Below are 20,327 nucleotides of genomic sequence, written 5' to 3'. Positions count from 1 at the left end.
TTAAAAGGACACACCTGGTCCTGATGAGTCTACAGCCTCAGTCTTACACCCACCTTCTCACATCACCCTCTGTGTTCAAGCTATATTCAACTAACCCCTCTGGAATACCTTTCTCCACCTCCAAGTGCCTACTCATACTTGAGGATTCTACGTAAAAATGACTTCTTCTGGGAAGTATTTCCATAGGGATTTCATTAAGAGATATCTTCAACATGCTCACAATACCCTGTGAGTATAGTTTTGGCACACATCACACTGCATCGAATTCACCTGTATCCGTCATTAAGCCATGAAGTCTTGAGGGCAGGCGCTATGTTTTAATTAACACTGTACCTCCCTAAACTTGAATAGTGCTCGGTGCTCAATAAATACTTGATGCATCTACAGATGAACCGGAGGACTGCTGGATGAATGGGATGGATTTTACAAAGTAAGAGGTGAAAAAAAAATTTTGCCATTAATGACTCTGGGTTTAAAAAAGTCATTTTCAGAAGGCCTATGCTTCACATCCTCCAATTACCCCTGAAGGTTGACATTAGAAGCCTACCTACAGCTCCAAAGCAGTGCTAAAAACAACTTAATCCCATGTCCTTTGGGTCTACAGAATAGTTAATAATTTGGACCTAGAAAAATCACTGCCAATACAACTAGATGCTCAAAAGAGACAGTCATACTATTAGAGGAATAAGATATAAAGTGGCAGGATTTGTAGAGGAAAAGGAAAAAAAAACAAACCAAAAATAAGACAAAAATGCTAAATAACTACCATCCCCACCTTTATCACTATTAACATTCATTAACAATAAGAACTTACATGGATCCTGTTCCTATTTAAGAAGGAAACTGAAATCACATATTATTATATTTTAATAGATTTAACAAAAAAAGATGGTACCTGCCAATAAGCTATCATATCTATCTCTTTTGCTAATGAAAATTCTTTTTTCCCTTCATCCATAAAAAGGTTTAAAGATCCACTTCAGGCACAAACCTATGGGCTTTTCATATATTTTGTCACTTAATCTTCAGGATGATTCTATGAGTTTGGTATTATTATGATGATCATTCTATAGACAAGACTACATTGTTCAAAACACTTGACCAAGTCACACAGCTATTAAGTCACAAAGCTAAAACTGGCACCAGGAATGTCTAACCCCAAAGCCTGTATTCTTATCCGCTAAACTGCATTACCAGGCAATGGAAAGATATATGAACCCTGCCCTCAGTGAGGTCACAGTTTAGAGGGAAACAAAAGCACACATATAAAATTTGACAGATCGCATTGTTATTATAATACTGGCTGTTGCAGGCTGCAGTCTGGTGCATATATTCTAAATAAAGAAATAGGATACTATCTAAAGCTAGAGTATTTAGGAGGCTTAATTTATTGATATCAATCCTTGTACAAGTAACAAACTGAGTTGCATGAGCTCAAGATGAGACAATGATATGACTTAGAAATGCTTACTTAAGAAAATTAAAAAAAAATTTTTTTTGACCTTGTTATGCAGCTTGTGGATCGATTACTAGTTCCCTGATCAGGGATTGAACCTGTGCCCTTGGCAGTGAAAGCACAGAATTGTAACCACTGGACCATCAGAAAATTCCCTAAAATAATTAATGGTAAAATTATTTGTCATAAAACAATTCAAATTTATCTAAAATGGAAAAAGACCTCATTTAAGAAGCAGCATTAGAGCTAATGAGAAAGTTATCAGGAATTAAAAAGAAAAATGAAATTAAGACTGTACAACAATTATATATGTGTGTATATATAATTTCTTTTCAAAAGTATCTTAACCTTTCTCTACTATAAAATCATTTCTGTACACAGTTCAAAACACTTGAGCAAGTCACACAACTATCAAGTCTCAAAGCTACATAAAATTGCTTCTATAATGTGTTGAAACAAAACGCTTAAGCAAGATTAGTCACCCGAAGACTAAAAATAAAATGTCTAATAGGTAAATTCTAATAGCTAAAACTCTTCTCTGGCTAAATGAACAAACTCATTTAATTTAGTCTTCATAAAATTTAAACACTACAACTGTTTTTCACTTTTAAGATTAAATTTTAGAATTTTATTACACCAAATTTACTGGATCAATATTTTTAATTACTTATATAGTACTGACTATTTCAAAATTTCCTTTTTAAAACTGGCTCATGGCTTTAAACCTGTTAATATATTTGCTGTAAGTACTTCCTACACAACTCAGTTACTTCCTCTAAAGTGAACAGTGCCAATTGCCATGGATAGGCGATAATGAAAAAGCAACACCATTTATTAATTTTGTATAAGTTATCCTCCACCCCCGAGATTCCTTGGAGGGGAAGAGCCTGTCTGAATTTCCCCATGTAGAGCCACAGGCACAAAGTGAGTGAAACTAAACAAATGCATCCTGGAGGGAAAGAAAATGCCTGCAGCAGCAAATGACCTACTGCATACCTCGCCATACAGGCTTTGATGTTATAATTTGTTAATTTCCAGGAAAAAAAAATTACCAATAGTTTTAAGTTTGTTCTGACAGACATATTTAACTTCTGTAAGTTTTTGATCAGAAACAACATACACCACTCAAGCCATCACAATACTTAGTAAATGTACAAGAAAAAAGCTCAATGAAAAGACATTTTCTTACTATCAGAAAACGCAAACTAAGAAGTACATTAAATTTTCCTTAAGAAAGCTTAAAAATATTGTTGGCATTTGTTTCTATAGACAAGTGTTCTTTTAAATATTTGAAGACCAGTTCATTGTAAAAAAAAAAAGATAATTTTATTCGAGTATGCAGTTCATGATATGAATAAGCAAGTACTCATTTCCCAACAGAATGGACAAGTCTTTCAAATAATGGTTTAATTTTTTTCAAAAAATCAACACTACTGGGTTAGCAATATGGAATTTCAGTATACAAAGATATTTATATGGATGAAGGCATCTGTGTTTGTGTATATAATGTAACCATGAGTATGTTAAAAAACCTATTTTTAATAATAAAGAAATAATATTTAATAAGATATTGACCATTATTAAAGTATGTTATTGTTTAACAACCTATGTTCAAGCTGTACCATAACAAAAAAACATAAATGCATACATATACAGCTTCATATCTCAAACTGATTCTTTTATTTCTACCTGGATTTCCATTCCCTACGTAGTCATAAAGATAACTTAATGGTGTAGTGATGTGCTAAGTCGCTTCAGCTGTGCCCAACTCTGTGTGACCCCATGGACTGTAGCCCGCCAGGCTCCTCTGTCCATGGGATTCTCGAAGCAAGAGTAGTGGAGTAGATTGTCATTCCCTTCTCCAGGGGATCTTCCCGACCCAGGGATCGAAGCGGCATCTCTTACGCCTAACCTGCATTGGCAGGTGGGTTCTTTACCACTAGTGCCAGTGGAATTGTTTTAAATAGGCTTAAAGATAAAAACTGAAAAGAACTCTTTTAAAACTTTCAGTCACACTATTAAATATGAGAAAACTGAAAATAGTAACAAAAGCAATGGTCTTCATTATCTAAAAGAAAAGCAAAGTCGAACTGCTTACTTAACAGTATTTTCCCTAACTTTTTCAATTAGTTTCTTTTGGATATACACTTATATGACTTATCAATATCAGTTATTACTGCACAAATAAAAGGTCAAAGGAGAGCTTCAAACAAATATTAATTCTCTCCAGTGATTAAGAGAATATTTCATTCTGTAGTTCTGATTTATAAAATTATAAATTGTGAAATAACATTTTCATTCAGAATTTAATAGCATTGTATGTTCATTATAATTTAAACTCTAGGGAACAAAAAATAATAGTTTGCTATGCTTTATCATTTCTGTATGGCATTTCTAACCTAAATTGGCTTAAATCTTATAAAAATCAAATATGCATGACTCTGAAATGGTATCAGGTGTTTTTTGTTTTTCAGCGGGTGCCCTGCAACTTGCAGGACCTCAGTTCCCCAACCAGGGACTGAACCCAGACAACAGTAGTAAAAGTCCAGAATCCTAATCATTAGGCCACCAAGGAACTCCCATATATCAGTTATGCTTTTTTATTTATTTATTTTTTTTTAGTTATGCTTTTTTAAAACTGTAGAATGTATACCTAATAAAATATGATTGGTGTTTTCAATTTTTATTACTACTACTTGACTCCTTCCGAAGCCTTCTTCTATAGCCTTCACACTTCATAAGGTATAATCATACTTGTATATCCATTTCATAAACAAGATATGATCTCCTTTTCAATAAGGATAATAAACACAAATCCTAAGATTGTTGACATCGGATTGTTGACATCTGATTCCATACTTGGGAGTATGGAGTTACTGATTATATTTATATTTAAATTGATAAAAAGTTTATTTTAATAGGCAATTTATCTAGGCATTAATATTTCAAAATAAGCCTTTTATTTATATCATGTAAACAGCTGAAAAAATCACCAACAAATAACATTACACATGAAATGCTACTGAACTAGTCCCCTCGAAACTATTAATTGTTTATCCTAATAGTCACTAAGCATTATTTTCTTTAAAACAGTTCAGTTTTTATGTAAAGGTAGTAAATTTAATTTAAAGCTTGGTGACAATAGTGCACAGCATACTTTCACAAATTATCTACCTTTCATAATGTCCAGACTTGATTATTTCAAGTTTAGACTATTTCCAACTACTAAAGGGTGACACTTTCCATTTTAGTTTTTCTCAAATTAAAATAGCTTAGGGGATAAACTGGTAAATACGGGAAGTACCATTTTTAAAAAATGATGATCAAGGTAAACAAAAGTATAAAGGCTAAAAACCGAAAGAAACCAGAAGTTCAGTAAGAAATGCAAAACTGACCTATTTAATCTTTTCTTGTAAACTAGGGTACCAAGAATTGTCAACTAATTAGTCCATTTTATTGATGATGTTTTTCTCTAGGGAAGTTATTTTAAAAGTTTAACCCTGGAGCAAGCCATGGCTTCTTCAATCTTTGAAAGTGTCCAGGGCATTGATTATAACTGCAGGAGGTGTTACCTTCTACCCAGAGAATCTCGCCCTGCACAATCTTATACACTCTCTCACTCCCCAAACAGCTTTGATTCAGCAATTCAAACTGCTTCAGCTGATATTAAAGGAAGAACCACAGAAAAGGGATCAGCAGTTAAAACTAAATAAAAAGGGAAAAAATACTGATCATGGATACAGTAGCACAAAGCTCAGGAGTAAAGCAGATTTGAAAAAGACATCAGAGTGACTCGAAAGGAAACAACATGACAGAAATTAAACAAGATTTTTAGGTTTGCTTTCTATGCATTTAAACTCATTTCAACCTCCACTGAAATTCTTATCATACACAAACCCTGAGGCTTTCAGCGTACTTTCAAAAGCCACACCCTCTCTTTCTAAGTCTCCAGAGTCACTTCTTAGGTAGCCAAAAAAAAAAAAAAAGAATTCAAATATGCATGTAACCGAGAAACAGGCTATTTTATAACCAAATTATAATTTATAAACAAATTTTTTCATGCAAAAAATGGTATTGATTGTTTTAAAATCTAGTATTTTTTTTCTCTTGCATGTAGCAAAAAAAGGCCTAGGTCTACTTTAAAAGTTATTTGAAGTCAGGAAGGCACACAGGTTAAAGGAATAGAAATAAGACATGAGAGGCCTTACAATATTTTTCTTGGGATGATGTCAGAATATCAAGGTGCTCTATGCTGTCAGAGCTAGTTTTCCACTTGACTATAGGAGAAGCTTAAGTATATGCTTAATTAGTTAATTAGCTCAATACTAGAGAACAATCTAGATGCAAAGAGCTATCATCACAGAACGGCTCATTCACATCTATCTCAGAAACAGTGACCAAAATTCCAGAAGGTAATTGGATTCTCAAAACTGAACGTCGTTTTTCTTCCCCCCAATTCACTCGTGACAGGGCCAGAAGGTAATGATATATCTGCCATGATACAACGAGCAGACCTGTCTTCTGTCAAGAGCTGAAATCATGAAGGAATAAGCTGTCATTAACAACCTCTCTCCAAACACTCCAGCTGTCATTTCATTGTTTTCTTTCGCTGGCACGGGGGCTGGTGTGGCCTCAGATACCTTGTCAGTTCAGCTAAGCTTTTAACCTTTTCTGGAATTCTTGACTTGAGCAATCTTTTATGAAGACTATAATGTTAAGAGCTTATATTTTCTTTGATTCAGTTGTAGTTTCTCTCAAAGTTTACTTTTAAAATCTGAAATCAGTGCTCCTGATTTCAACCTATAGTTTCGTAGCCCATATTTCAAAGAGAAAAAACTGCATTTATTTTTAAAAGGTTTGAAATGCAAATTATAGTGATCTAAATTCAGCCAGTGTCTGAGGCGAAAAATCAATAATTATTTAAAGTGTAATGTAGTTTTACAATCAAACCTTTAAACTCTTTTAGAAATGGTTAAAGGAAGAGCTACAATATTAATATAGTATACTTCATGAACATTTTATTAAAAATTTTAATTAAAAATAATATTTTTAAAAAATTATAAAAGTAATACCTGCTCAAGGTTTAAAAAAAAAAATAATTCAACAGGAAAATTGAAAATGAAAGGTAAAAGAAGAAACCTGATGGTTTCTTGTATAGACTTTCAGGATGTTCCTGGTATGCTTACGAACATCAATGTACACGCATGTATGTATGCAGGTGTGTGTGTATATATATATATATATGCATATATAAGTGTACTTCTTAACAAATCACTTCATTCTTAGGTTTTCATCTGATAACTCTGACATTTCATGGAATGAACACACACAAACACACACACACACACATATATATATATACACACATCCTCATGAACACATATAACTCAATCTTCTGAATAACTATATAGTTTTCCATGATATGAATATAATGTCATTTAATAAACAGTCTGCAATTGGTGAATATTTAGGTAGTTAGAAGTTTTGGTATTATTACAGACTACTATGATGAGCATCCTTGTACATATATTTTGTATACCGCTCTAGTGTAAATTCCTACAAATGGAATTTAGCATCAAACATTAATATATGTATTTAATTTGGAGAGATATAATCAAACTGCCATCTTAAAATTGCTTTAGTTCACATTCCCACCAATATCTAAACTTGATATTATCGTACAATTTATTGCCAATTTATCTGCCAATCTTATATGTTGAAAACTGGCACCTTGTTTTAATAAGCATTTTTTTAATTCCAGATACTCTAGATGACTATATTTTTAAAAAAGCACAAAAGACTTTAAGTCATTTCAACAAAAATAGAGCTAAACGATCCAAGCAATTATCACATTTTTGAGGTCTCTGAGATCTTAAACATGCATCCCCTGCCAAACTATATTCTAGTCATGAGGGGCTAGATGGCATTGCTATTTAGTGCTAAGTCCAATCAGACTCTTTTGCAACCCCATGGACTGTAGCCCACCAGGCTCCTCTGTCCATGGGATTTTCCAGGCAAGAATACTGGAGTAGGTTGCCATTTCCTTATCCCTGATGGCATGGCTACAGTGAAAAATAAAAGCTATGCCCTATATTGATACAGGACTTCTAACTACCATCAACTAACCATCAGTGCCCACTAGAATCCTCTTAAAATTTCCATGGCACCAACTCTATCAAATACTTATGTTAAAATACCAAGTTCTTTAAGTATTTAGTTGGATGACTAGAAACTACAGGCAGTAATTAGGAGGAGTTGCCAAAAATTTATTACTCAAATTACTGGGAAAAATCATATCCTATTTTAGATAACCACCTATAATGACTCCATGTACATTTGTGAGGAAAAAAAAATCCTAAAACTATAATCAATCAGCTTAACAAACATGTCTGTCAAAATGGGGGTGGGGGGGAGGAAACCCAAAATGGAGTTAAGAAATGAGAAATCAAAAAGTTGACAGCCAGAATGGAAAAGCTAAACTACTGCTTCAAGGGATTAGAAAACTAAAAAACTCTAAATTAGCTTTCAAAGTATGCAATTAATATCAGAGTCAAATAACAGTTTATGTGGTCTTTTATTTAATCATCTTACAATCACAGTGATTTCTAAAAAAAAAAAAATCCTAAAATAGTCTACTATGATGGATACTGCTACAAAGGATGTCACTTCCTGAGGTTTACAAAGCATTTTGTTATATAGAAAATTATTTTAATGTTATTTGTTTAAAAAACATGGAAGTTGTGCAGCGACCACCCATCACTGGAACAACCACATAAAAATGTAGCTAAAAGCTACACTGAATTCTTTTTTATCTCTACTCCTTCCACAAATCACACTAAAATATTGGTTTTAAAAAAGTATGTGTGGTTTACTTTTTACTGCATACTCTTACATATTATTTGATTCTTGAACCATGTCAATATATTGCCATTTAAAAATTAATAAAAATATTTTTAAAAATAGGGGTGGTGTTAACCCATTAGGACAAAACTAATGGAAAGGGAGGGAAGAGATGATACAAATGTCAATAAATTCTTGGAAGACTGTAAGCTGACAGAATTTGTTTCATATTACAGCGGAAATTCAAACTTAGTGCCCCTGGAGATAAATAATAACTAGAAGTGAGCCAACTCACGCACTGAATTTCAGAGAAACTCAGAATTTGGGATACTGCTTATCTTGGAAAACAGAGGTTGGCCTTGGGTCCATAAGGTGCAATTATTCCATCGCCCCAAAGTCAAACAAACTAAGAAAACAAAGCCTAAACATCAGAACCCAGGTGAAACTCTCATGTTGTGCAGGCAACCCTGTAAGGGATCAGAGATTTTTCCTTTAGAGAAATCTATTCAGGGAAGGAGTAGAAGGGTAGCAGATCCAGGGACAGGAAGAGGGAGACAGGGCCCAAATCAGGTATAAGGCAGAACTCTGCAAAATGAAGAAGAGAGCTCCATAACCAAATTTGATAGAAGAACTTTAAAAATTCTACAGGGCTAAAAGTTAACTACATACTGGAAGTAAAAATAGATGGAAAACCAGAGAGAAAGTATAGTCAATTAGATGAGACAATTAGAGACTCAGTTCAGAACTCCAAAAGCAAACAATAATTCCAGAAAGAGAAGATTAAAATTATCATGAAACAACACACCAAAAAAATGTTCTCAGAATGGAGGATCATGCGTGCATAGCACAGATTGAAAGGAATCACCATGTCCCCAGTACAACAACAAATAATAATAATAATAACCACATCAAGGTATAGAAACTTTCTTAAAAGCAGTATGATTCAATTTCTTAACACCAGAGAGAAGGAAGAGAAAATTCCATGGAGGGAAACAAAAGGATTCAAGATCAGAATGATACTGGACCTATCAATTAAAACGATGCAAGTTAAATGACAGTGAGATGAAACCTTCAAATTTCAGAATAAAAATAATTTTCAAATTGCAATTCTATACCTGGATGAATTACTAAAATGAGCAAGTAAAATAAAGGCATTTTTCACAAATATAAGGTTTCAAAAATTGATCTTGTACTCACTCTTTGATTCCAACAAAATGAGGGCATATATCCAAAAAGCTAGGGTCATTAGATCCAGGAAAACAGGTCAAACATCAGAGAGAATCTAAGTGGAGTCCCAGGATGAGAGACAGTAGGCAGGCTTCGAAAGTAAGCAGTCGAGATTGAAACAAAGTTCAAGAGTTCCAAAAGAAAGCTCTCCAGATGAACGTGAAATTATAAGACTGTCTGATAACTTTGACCACATAAAAAATTACAGGGAGGCCAATCAGAATTAACAACTATTAAAAGAAAACACAAAAAATAATTAGGAAATTATTAATTCTATGAAAGTAAACTTGTAGCAGAAATGAAGAGCAACCATAGTATCTATCTGGCTCAGCCATAACCAATATTAAAGTAGCAGTAATATTGTAAAGTTTGATTGCTGAACCAATCCAGGAACTGTGGGAGTGGGAAAGAGATTCTTATCGGCCATAACAGAAAGTGACTGATATATGAAGAGACAGCATTATAATTTTAAAATATGGATATAGAGAATATAAGTAAAAGCAAAAAGTACTGAGAGTTACTACATCTAGGGAACAGAACTAACAGATGATGAAGGATTATGAAAGGATAATCTTTATTTTGACATATACCATTTTTTTACTTGATTTTTCAGATTATATGCTTGTATCCTCTGATATTTTAGTTAAGTTTTAAGTGTAGATTTATCTGTCTTGCTCAAGATATGACATGCTCCTTCTCCTAGGATGTGTGTCTTTATTCTCATAAACACTCTAATATATAGATTTTTCACCCATTCTTTTCTACTGCTTTTCTGAAATGTATATTAGAGGATCACTAGATCTTATGCTATTCTAACAGGGCTTCCCTTGTGGCTCAGCGGTAAACAATACACCTAAAGTGCAGGAGCCGCAGAAGACACGAGTTCAATCCCTGGATTGGAAGATCTCCCGGAGGAGGAAATGGCAATCCACTCTAATATTTTTGCCTGGAGAATCCACATACAGAGGAGCCTGGCAGGTTACAGTCCACAGGATCACAAAGACTTGGACATGAATGAAGAGATTTAGCATGAATATTCTACTCTCCATGACGTTTTATCTATCATAATTTTTTTCTCAGGTTTCCTCTGCTTTATCCCACATACTACGTTCCTCAATTGTAGCTCTTAATTTACTAATTCTTCTTTCAACTGTTGGTTATAGTTGCTTGATTTGACTTTTCTTTGTGATAATCAGTTCCTCAAATGATTTTTAGTTTCTAACTACAAATTCTTCTTTATTAGGGAGTCACCCTGAGTTGTAAAATGTTGCTACTGGCCCTTTCTCTGGTACTCCAGAAGTTTCATCAGTCCAGAATCCATTTTTACATGAATATACATTGCTTAAATTCCCAAACTAATTAAGTTGTCTAAATCCAACCTGCAAATCCAAATATACCTTTGGGTTAGGATCTTTGGCTTCTATTTCTCAAGGGAGAGACTGTTTATGTATTCCACCTAGCACTTTAGCAAACTAATTTTTGCACCTTAAAAACTAAGATGCTTCCAGGGCACTAGCAATATACAGTGGTCTTAGTTTTAAATGCTTCATCTCAGGCTCAGAGCTGTGATATAGGCCCTTTGGGGGCCAGGTTTTATATCTCATCATATCTCCCCTTTGAGCTACAATGCCCTTCAGGGACTTACTACTGTGGCTTTAAGTTCTCTTCTGGAGTCGGGCATTTAAAGATTCCTTTTCTATTCTTTGAATGTAATTCGGTATTTAAAGCGCTTCAGTAGTGGCTCAGCTGGTAAAGAATCCACCTGCAATTCAGGAGACCTGAGTTTGATCCCTGGGTTGGGAAGATCCCCTGGAGAAAGGAACAGATATCCGCTCCAGTATTCTGGCCTGGAAAGTTCCATGGACTGTTCAGTCCATGGGGTCGCAAAGAGTCGGACACGACTTAGTGACTTTCACTTTTAGGTATTTAATATTTTTGTTGTTGCTATGTCTTATTCCATTACTTCTCAGTGTGAGGAATAAGTGCCTGTTAATTAGCTCAGTCCACCATGTTATAGAACCCAAACTGTATAAATTACATTGATAAATATAGCATTAGTCTTTAAAACTTAGATATAACAATATGAAAGTTATCTTCAAAGTAATTAATTATGAAAATAGCAGATTCCTCTGAATAATCCTACTATGAGAAATTATTTTTAAGAAGTTGGTTTAGTGGAGTTACTAGATTTCTAGTGAAACTATTACAATTATAAATTTTAAGTCATGTTGGATACGAATCACTTGTAATTTGAAAGTACATTTTTATCATTTAAACTTTTACTTCACTGATCCTATTATAAAATATTTTTTAGAACTTCTCATCCTCTGTCAAACTAAATACAATTGTCATCAAGTTCTACCTTATCTATTTACACCTAGAGCCTAAAAAGTATACATAAATTCTCAACCAATCCAAACAGTATTACCTATCCCAGCTGATCCAGTGTGGTGCATAACCAGCAGCATTTGCATCACCTCAGATATTCTCATGTACATAAATCCTTAGGCCCCAACCAACCTTCTGAATTAAAACCTGGGATCCGAACAGGGCAATCTGGTCCAAGAAATCCTCCAGGTGTTTCTGGTGCAAGGTAAAAATTTGACTTTATACGGGTTTCCAGACCACAAAAATTTTGACAGTATATACATGCCAGTCAGTCAAAGCCTTAACAGGAACAGATCAGTGAGGTACCTAAGGTGCAAAATTTAAGGAGGCATTCACTCTCTGGGACCTACAAGGAGTGCACATCCTGAGAGTGAACGACTCCTTAAATTTCACACTTGACTACCACTCCTGCAATTAGTAATGAAATGACTTAAGTGTCACCTACTTTCTTTGCCCTTTTTATAGAGATCAACTAAAATGCCTCAGTTCAGTTCAGTTCAGTCACTCAGTTATGTCCAACTCTATGTGACCCCATGGACGGCAGCATGCCAGGCTTCCCTGTCCATCACCAACTCCCAGAGCTTGTTCAAAGTCATGTCCACTGAATCAGTGATACCATCCAACCATCTCATCCTGTCATTCCCTTTTCCTCCCGCCTTCAATCATTCCCAGGACCAGGGTCTTTTCAAATGGGTCAACTCTTCGCATCAGGTGGCCAAAGTATTAAGTATTGGAGTTTCAGCTTCAGCATCAGTCCTTCCAATGAATATTCAGGCCTGATTTCCTTTAGGATGTACCGCTTGGATCTCCTCGCAGTCCAAGGGACTCTCAACAGTCTTCTCCAAAACCACAGTTCAAAAGCATCAATTCTTCAGTGCTCAGCTTTTTTTAAAGTCCAACTCTCATACCCGTACATGACTATTGGAAAAATCACAGCCTTGACTAGACAGAGGTTTGTCGGCAAAGTAATGTCTCTGCTTTTTAATATGCTGTCTAGGTTGGTCATAACTTTTCTTCCAAAGAGCAAGCATCTTTTAATTTCATGGCTGCAGTCACCATCTGCAGTGATTTGGGAGCCCAAGAAAATAAAGTATCTCACTGTTTCCATTATTTCCCCATCTATTTGCCATGAATTGATGGGACCAGATGCCATGATCTTAGTTTTCTGAATGTTGAGCTTTAAGCCAACTTTTTCACTCTCCTCTTTCACTTTCATCAAGAGGCTCTTTAGTTCTTCTTGGCTTTCTGCCATAAATGTGGTGTCATCTGCATATCTGAGGTTACTGATATTTCTCCCGGCAATCCTGATTCCTAACTTTATTTTTTGGGGCTCCAAAATCACTGCAGATGGTGACTGCAGCTATGAAATTAAAAGACACTTACTCCTTGGAAGGAAAATTATGACCAACCTAGACAGCATATTAAAAAGCAGAGACATTACTTTGTCAACAAAGGTCTGTCTAGTCAAGGCTATGGTTTTTCCTGTAGTCATGTATGGATGTGAGAGTTGGACTATAAAGAAAGTTGAGCACAGAAGAATTGATGTTTTTGAACTGTGGTTTTGGAGAAGATTCTTGAGAGTCCCTTGGACTGCAAGGAGATCCAACCAGTCCATCCTAAAGGAAATCAATCCTGGGTATTCATTGGAAGGACTGATGTTAAAGCTGAGACTCCAATATTTTGGCCACCTGATGCGAAGAGCTGACTCATTTGAAAAGACCCTGATGCTGGGAAAGATTGAAGGCAGGAGGAGAAGGGGACGACAGAGGATGAGATGTTAGATGGCATCACCGACTCAATGGACATGAGTTTGGGTAAACTCCGGGAGTTGGTGATGGACAGGGAGGCCTGGTGTGCTGCGGTTCATGGGGTCGCAAAGAGTTGGACACGACTGAGTGACTGAACTGAACTGAACTGAACTGAATCCTGATTCCAGCTTGTGCTTCATCCAGTCCAGCATTTCCCATGATGTACTCCGCATATAAATAAGCAGGGTGACAATATACAGCCTTGATATACTCCTTTCCCAATTTGGAACCAGTCTGTTGGTCCATGTCCAGTTCTAACTGTTGCTTCTTCACCTGCAGACAGATTTCTCAGGAGGCAGGTCAGGTGGTCTGGTATTCCCATCTTTTAAGAATTTTCCACAGTCTGTTGTGATCCACACAGTACTTGGCTATATGAGACACGCTTTTATACTCCAAGTAATATATTGCAATATTATGCATTGAAGATTGCTAAGCACTGAAAATAATAGCTATGGCAACCTGAGAAGCAACTGGGGATTTATCAAATATGTAGTATTCCTCCAACATGAAACCTTAATACATTTTTAATAATAAAATTCTTAAGTATCTAAACTGCAAGGATTGGATTATCTGTAGTTTCCAAACTGTGACTCATGGAGTCCAAGGGTCAGGGAAGAAATCTCAGGGGCTATTGTGGAGGTGGTGTCAGCCTTCACTTCAGCTTCTACCAAAGTGACTCCAGAGATTCAAACACAAGTTTTGTTTTGTTTTTTACAAAACAGTCCACTTAGAGGCAGGGTTCTACTATTGGGAAAAAGTTTTAACCTTACCATTATATGACTCCTATTTGGGGACCTTTAATATTATACTAAAAATCTGCAAGGGATATAGCATAAATATATTAACACTGAGTAGAGATAATATTGTCTGGCCTGCAAAATATCAGAATTTACTTCAGTTGTGATATGAAAATTGACAGACCATGGAAAATAGAACAGTGGCTCCCTGCCTTTCATAAACTACAGAAACATTTCTTAAATCATTTTAGAAAAAAAGATCAAAAAATAAAAACAAGCAGGGCAGGGGCTGCTGCTGCTGCTGCTAAGTCACTTCAGTCGTGTCCGACCCCATAGACGGCAGCCCACCAGGCTCCCCCATCCCTGGGATTCTCCAGGCAAGAACACTGGAGTGGGTTGCCATTTCCTTCTCCAATGCATGAGAGTGAAAAGTGAAAGGGAAGTCACTCAGTCGTGTCCGACTCTTAGCGACCCCATGGACTTCAGAGGGCCGGGGCTAATCTCATTTAAAAGTAAAAATGAGACAGCGTCTTTCTCCCAATTAGTCTTCCTCTTCCTGCTTTTCCTAAAATTCCATCGTTTCCCCTACCTGTCTTACCCTGCAACCACACACAAACATGAAGCAGCCCACGAAGAATTACCAGAGAAGTACCATGAAAAAGCAAAGCTGAAGTAATACAAATCACTTCATCTAAATTAAAAAGAGATAACCATTTTTAAATGTTCATCATGTAGAAAGTTACCAGAATGAAGTTCATAAAATCGAGAATAAAATACATAATCTGAACTTTTCAAAGTATACAACATAAACACTAAATATGAAAGAACTCTGAAATCAGCTGATTTTTTTCAAGCAATTATGAGTTGCTCTGATTGAGAAAAGCAGAAAAAAGTCAAGACAACGAAATGCCGTAACCCCTCCAATTATATTTCTACTTAAAAGAACGAAATGACTGACTGTTCTAACGAAACTTCCTCCCTCTTGTATGGGATCTCAACAGATAGTTTGTTCAAAGGTATTTGAGATGGTTTTCTCTGTACTCTTTCACTTCAAAAAACCTTATACAAGAACATTTTGGGATGGGAATGGCTTAGTTATCTACTAGCACAGACAATATAACTTACATAAAATATTTCACCAAGCACTCATTTGTACAAATATCTGATTTGCTTTACTAAATTATATATTCAAGTATTCACTGAATTGTGATCACATTTCATATAAAGTGTTCTTAAAATACATTGACAGGATCTGTTCCAAACATAAACTAATATGCCAGAGAGTAAGTTCATTTCACTATTCATAACCTGAAATATAAAAGTTTAATAACAAATTAAGTGAATTACTTAAAAATAAACTAAATTTATTTTAGTTACTTATATTCTAATTAAAAAACACACCATTGAAGTTTGCAACCAATCAAAAGTGATATCTTTGGTTCTTTGCATGTCTCAGAAGACTGAAACAAAATATACAATTCAGCTATGAAATTCTACTTGCAGCATTTTAAGTGTCTCAAAATCTATTAACAAAATATTCTTTAGGAGCTGAGCTGGGCTTTAATCTTATCACTTCAGAGTTAACAAGTAAGAAACATATCTTTCACCTTTGCATTCATTAGTGTATCAAATGATTCCTTACCTATTTTAATTACAAAAATAATGTAGCTCTAATAAAGCATACATGGACACATATATTCCTAAACAACTTTACATTCCTATATTAAACTTTCATAAGTAAAGATGCCATTTTATTTTTTTTCTGAAGAAAACGTCTACTCATATGTGAAAGAAAACCAACTTTGCAAAGTTTAACTATTCATTGGAGAACTTAAGAATGCAAGAGTAAAACAAATCGCCAAAAATGAAGATGTGACAAAGCGAGGTCAGAAAAAGCAGTTTCACAACCACAGGAAAGAAAGCCTGGAACACAATTTTAAAATACCAACTTCTGAAAAGTTTGAATTCAAGTAAGAATAAAATAATTCAGTAAATACTACCATTTACCATCTTGTGTCTGTCTTATTCTTAAGCATGGTATTTGTGGGTTCTCAAGAGTTTTTATTTATTTATTTTTAAAGACAGAAAAATGCTGTTATTCCAACTCTTTTTTTAAAAGAATAAAATATTACTTTAATGTAGCAGGTTTCCTTTAGTTTCTAACTTCACTAAATGAGGTAGGCGAAGATTTATAAAAGCAGTCATATTTTTTTCATAAGTATTTTCAGTAATACTGGTATTTTAATACTGGTATTTAGTACTGGTATTTTAAAGTGATATTTCATGTAATAAGAAACAAAAAATTAGAACTGAAAATACTCATTTCAAATACATTATCTAAATCATTGTACATTGAAAATGTCTTTTTATTTTTTGCTGTAACTGCAAAATAATGCAGAATAATCTTTCACTACAAGTAAAATAATAACAATTTAAAGATAAGACTATGTTTAGCAAAGATTTTTTAAAAGACATGATAAAATAATTTATAACACATAATAAAACAGCTATAAAATGCCAAAAATATATAAAGGAAATTGCACTTACATCCATAGCTCTCTTAATAAAAGGGATCTGTGTGCCACTGTCCAGATCTTCATTTATAATAAGCCTTCTAGCCCACTGACCTGCCCTGACAACACCACTACCATGAATTAAAACCATCAGTTTCTGTGGATTTGTCAAAGCATCCTCACTCATAAAGATAAAACTCTTTGGTTCACTTTCAGTGGCATCTACCTGTAATTAAAAAAAATTAAATAATAAATAAATGTTTTCTGATCATAGACACGAGTGAGAAAACAACTAGTGGTTAATACAAATTATAGAACAGCTGTTACAGAATTATAGAACTAAAAAAACTTTAAAATAAAATTAAAATATTCATTAGAGATTAACACTTACATATAAGGTAGAGAAGCAAAAAGACATGATGGTAATTAAAATATAAAAATATGGAAAAGAATACTGGAAATATGTCTTTCTCCATTGCTACTGTATATCAGTATTATATTATCATTACAAAAAAGAATAATTTTAAGTGCTTCCTATAACCTAGATATTATGCTAAATGTTTTTAAAACACTATTTCAACTAATCACAATTCTATTAAGGTGGGGCTATTATTATATTTGTTTATAGATGAAGAAGTTGAGGCCTGGAGAGTTTAAATAACTCGCCCAAATCACACAGCTATTAAGCCTATAAGTCATAACAGAAATATGCTGCATCTAAAATAAACAGAAAACCCAATCGGAGAATACACATATTGGAAAACCACATATTAGTGAGGAAAACTACTAAGCTTTTAACAAACGTAGGAAAGGGAACTATTTAAAAATTCAAACACCAACTGTTCTATGTAAATAGACTTTGACATTTTATTCAGTGTGTGAACACAGGATTATATAACAAATACTTTGTGAAATAATACTATCTGTATACTTTGATAACCTTATGCACTAGTTACTTATAGAATGAAAAGTGAATATTTTTAGTTATTTTGATTATACATAATATTTAGGTTTAAACTAGATTCAGATTTCAAAGAGGGAGAGATTTTTAGAGAAGGATAACTTCCCAATCTTTTAGTACGTATGTCATGCCATGCCCCATCATTCTCATCAGCAGTGGCAAGTAACAATGAATGGTAGACTTTGTGTGACCAGGTCAGAGCCAGAAGTTAAAATCTTGACAGGTGAGGATGATAAACACATCCTCAAATAGAGAAGGTCAATTCATATGCTGGGCAATGCAATAGCACCTCACTTCATCAACAGTATATATTCATAAAATTATCAAAATAACAAAGAAAAAAATCAATGCCATTAAATGCCCTAGATTCCAAACGGGCCCAGTCACTACTTCTGGGACAAGAAAAAAATTAAAATCTCTGTACTTCTAAAACAATCAGATTGGTCAGATTGCTGAGCCACCTGTGTACACACAGCACAAAAGGTAATTATTTTAGCAAGAAGGGCAGGGCCACAGGCTTAAGAAAAAAATGCATCTTCTCAGTGAGGCCTTCTCTGACCACTCCATTTAAACACTTCCCGAAGAATTCTCTACTATCAACCTCTGTTTTATTTTCCTCCATAGCATATAATGCAACCTAATATGCTTGACTTTATACCTGTTTGTATGTTTGTGTATTAACCATCTATTCCCTCTACTAAAGTACAGGAAGGCATAGACCTGTGTCTCCAGTATATTACCAAATGTACAGAAGAAAGGCTGGCACATTGTAGGCACTGAGTTATACAAGAATGAATAAACTTGTGGACTAAAGAATCTTAAATCAAGCCTCACCAGTGACTTCCTTTAGATAAAGGGCATTTAACTAAACAATGTGTCCTCTTAACTTGGTTATAATACTTGACTGGTTCAGAAAGCATAAATGAAAGATTAAACTAATGCATGATTACAGAGAATTTTAAAAGAGCTACACAATGCTTAGAATCAAAATGACATAACTATATCTTTATTAGTAGTAATTAACTGACATAAGAGAAGTAGGAAGTACAACACTACCACATGTGATGTCTAGAATAAACAAATTACTATAATAACAATAGATATGACTGAAGTCATAGAGGAAGAAAAGTGGATGGGAGACAGAGCAAACCAAATCTGAGAAGAAAAACTCCCTTTTACCTAGGAACATTATAAGAGAACAGAGGAATCATTCAGTTAAAACAGCTTGAAAAAAGAAAGAAAACGGTAATAAGAACAAAAGAAAAATGAAAAGGCAAAACTGTCAGTGAATAATAAAACAAAGACCACAGAGGTTTCCAGTCATTCATTTACCAAAATGTCTAAATAGGTGCAAATAAGAGAGTCTCTTAAAGTCAGTGAGGCCTTAATGGATCCTGGAATATATGGAAATGGACATCTGTTTATCTTAATGAAAAAAAAAAAAACCCTAGCTATAGACTTTCTAAAAGGTGCTGACCACTGTTCCTTTTTTCTATCCTACTAAATAAGTCCCCTGAAACTAGGCACCTCAGTCAGTTTTTAAAGGTGGAATTAAATTCCACAGTAAACACTTTAAAATTGGAAGGGCACTTATTTTCTGAAGATAAACATGATTTTTTTATGATACTGTTCAAGAATTTTTTAAGGGAAGGGGCAACAAATAAAAATTTACCTGAACATGCAAATACACTGATTTTAAAAATATCAGAACATTAGATGATTTAAGGAAAAAAATGAACAATATAATAGTATTAATGATAAAGGAGGAAAAGCGGTATTTAAGGCGGTAATTGAATAATATTCATCTCAAAATAATGCAGAACTCTGATTCTGCAGTTGATCATTTACTCTAAAGTTATTGCTAATTTAAAATAGAAAAATATCTATATGAATAAAATAAAGTTTTCTTCATTAAGTCTTTCTCTCTCTCTTTTTTTTTTAACTTTCTGGCTGCATCTCATGGCATGGATGTGTGGATCTTAGCACTTTGACCAGGGAGCGAAAGCACGCCCCCTGTATTCTAAGCAGAACCTTAACCACTGGACCACCAGGGAAATCCCTAACTTAAGTTTGGGATGTTTTGTTTTGAAATGACTGTTCCGATGCCATTTATCTTCTAATAATGGTAATTTACTAAGATGAGCTTTCATTAAGGAAAACACAAAAGGTCATTCCAGTGTACCACCTCTATTATAGACAAATCAATGTCTAAGACCAATTGGTCAGTGAGCCTACACCAAACAGTTCCTTGCAGTTAACAGTTCATTTTGGGATATTTATGAAAATCACTAATTCTGAAGTTTATTTAAATATGATTGAATAAATCAAATGAAAATCTGTAGTTAAGTTACCTCACGTATCCAACATTCTACACAAGAGTGAAAAACTAAAATTGAG

The 20,327-nt window shown here is 34.4% G+C and overlaps 1 protein-coding gene across 10 annotated transcripts in view; it reads right to left on the bottom strand.

The window, feature by feature from the left end:
* Positions 1 to 20,327, bottom strand: part of FAM172A (family with sequence similarity 172 member A) — a 395,725-nt gene that overhangs the window by 271,772 nt on the left and 103,626 nt on the right. For 9 of the 10 annotated variants that reach the window (XM_043464656.1, XM_043464665.1, XM_043464663.1 and 6 more), the window contains one exon: positions 17,004 to 17,195. The exons of the other annotated variant lie outside the window; for it this stretch is intronic. In XM_043464656.1, coding sequence (XP_043320591.1) covers positions 17,004 to 17,195 — 192 coding nt within the window. The remainder of the gene's footprint in view (positions 1 to 17,003; positions 17,196 to 20,327) is intronic. 10 annotated transcript variants of the gene reach the window in all.

The sequence above is a fragment of the Cervus canadensis genome, chromosome 4, assembly GCF_019320065.1.
Source record: "Cervus canadensis isolate Bull #8, Minnesota chromosome 4, ASM1932006v1, whole genome shotgun sequence".
In the NCBI taxonomy this organism is placed as follows: Eukaryota; Metazoa; Chordata; class Mammalia; order Artiodactyla; family Cervidae; genus Cervus; species Cervus canadensis.
The sequence above is the reverse complement of the archived record's forward strand: the minus strand, read 5'-3'. Positions and strand labels throughout refer to the sequence as shown.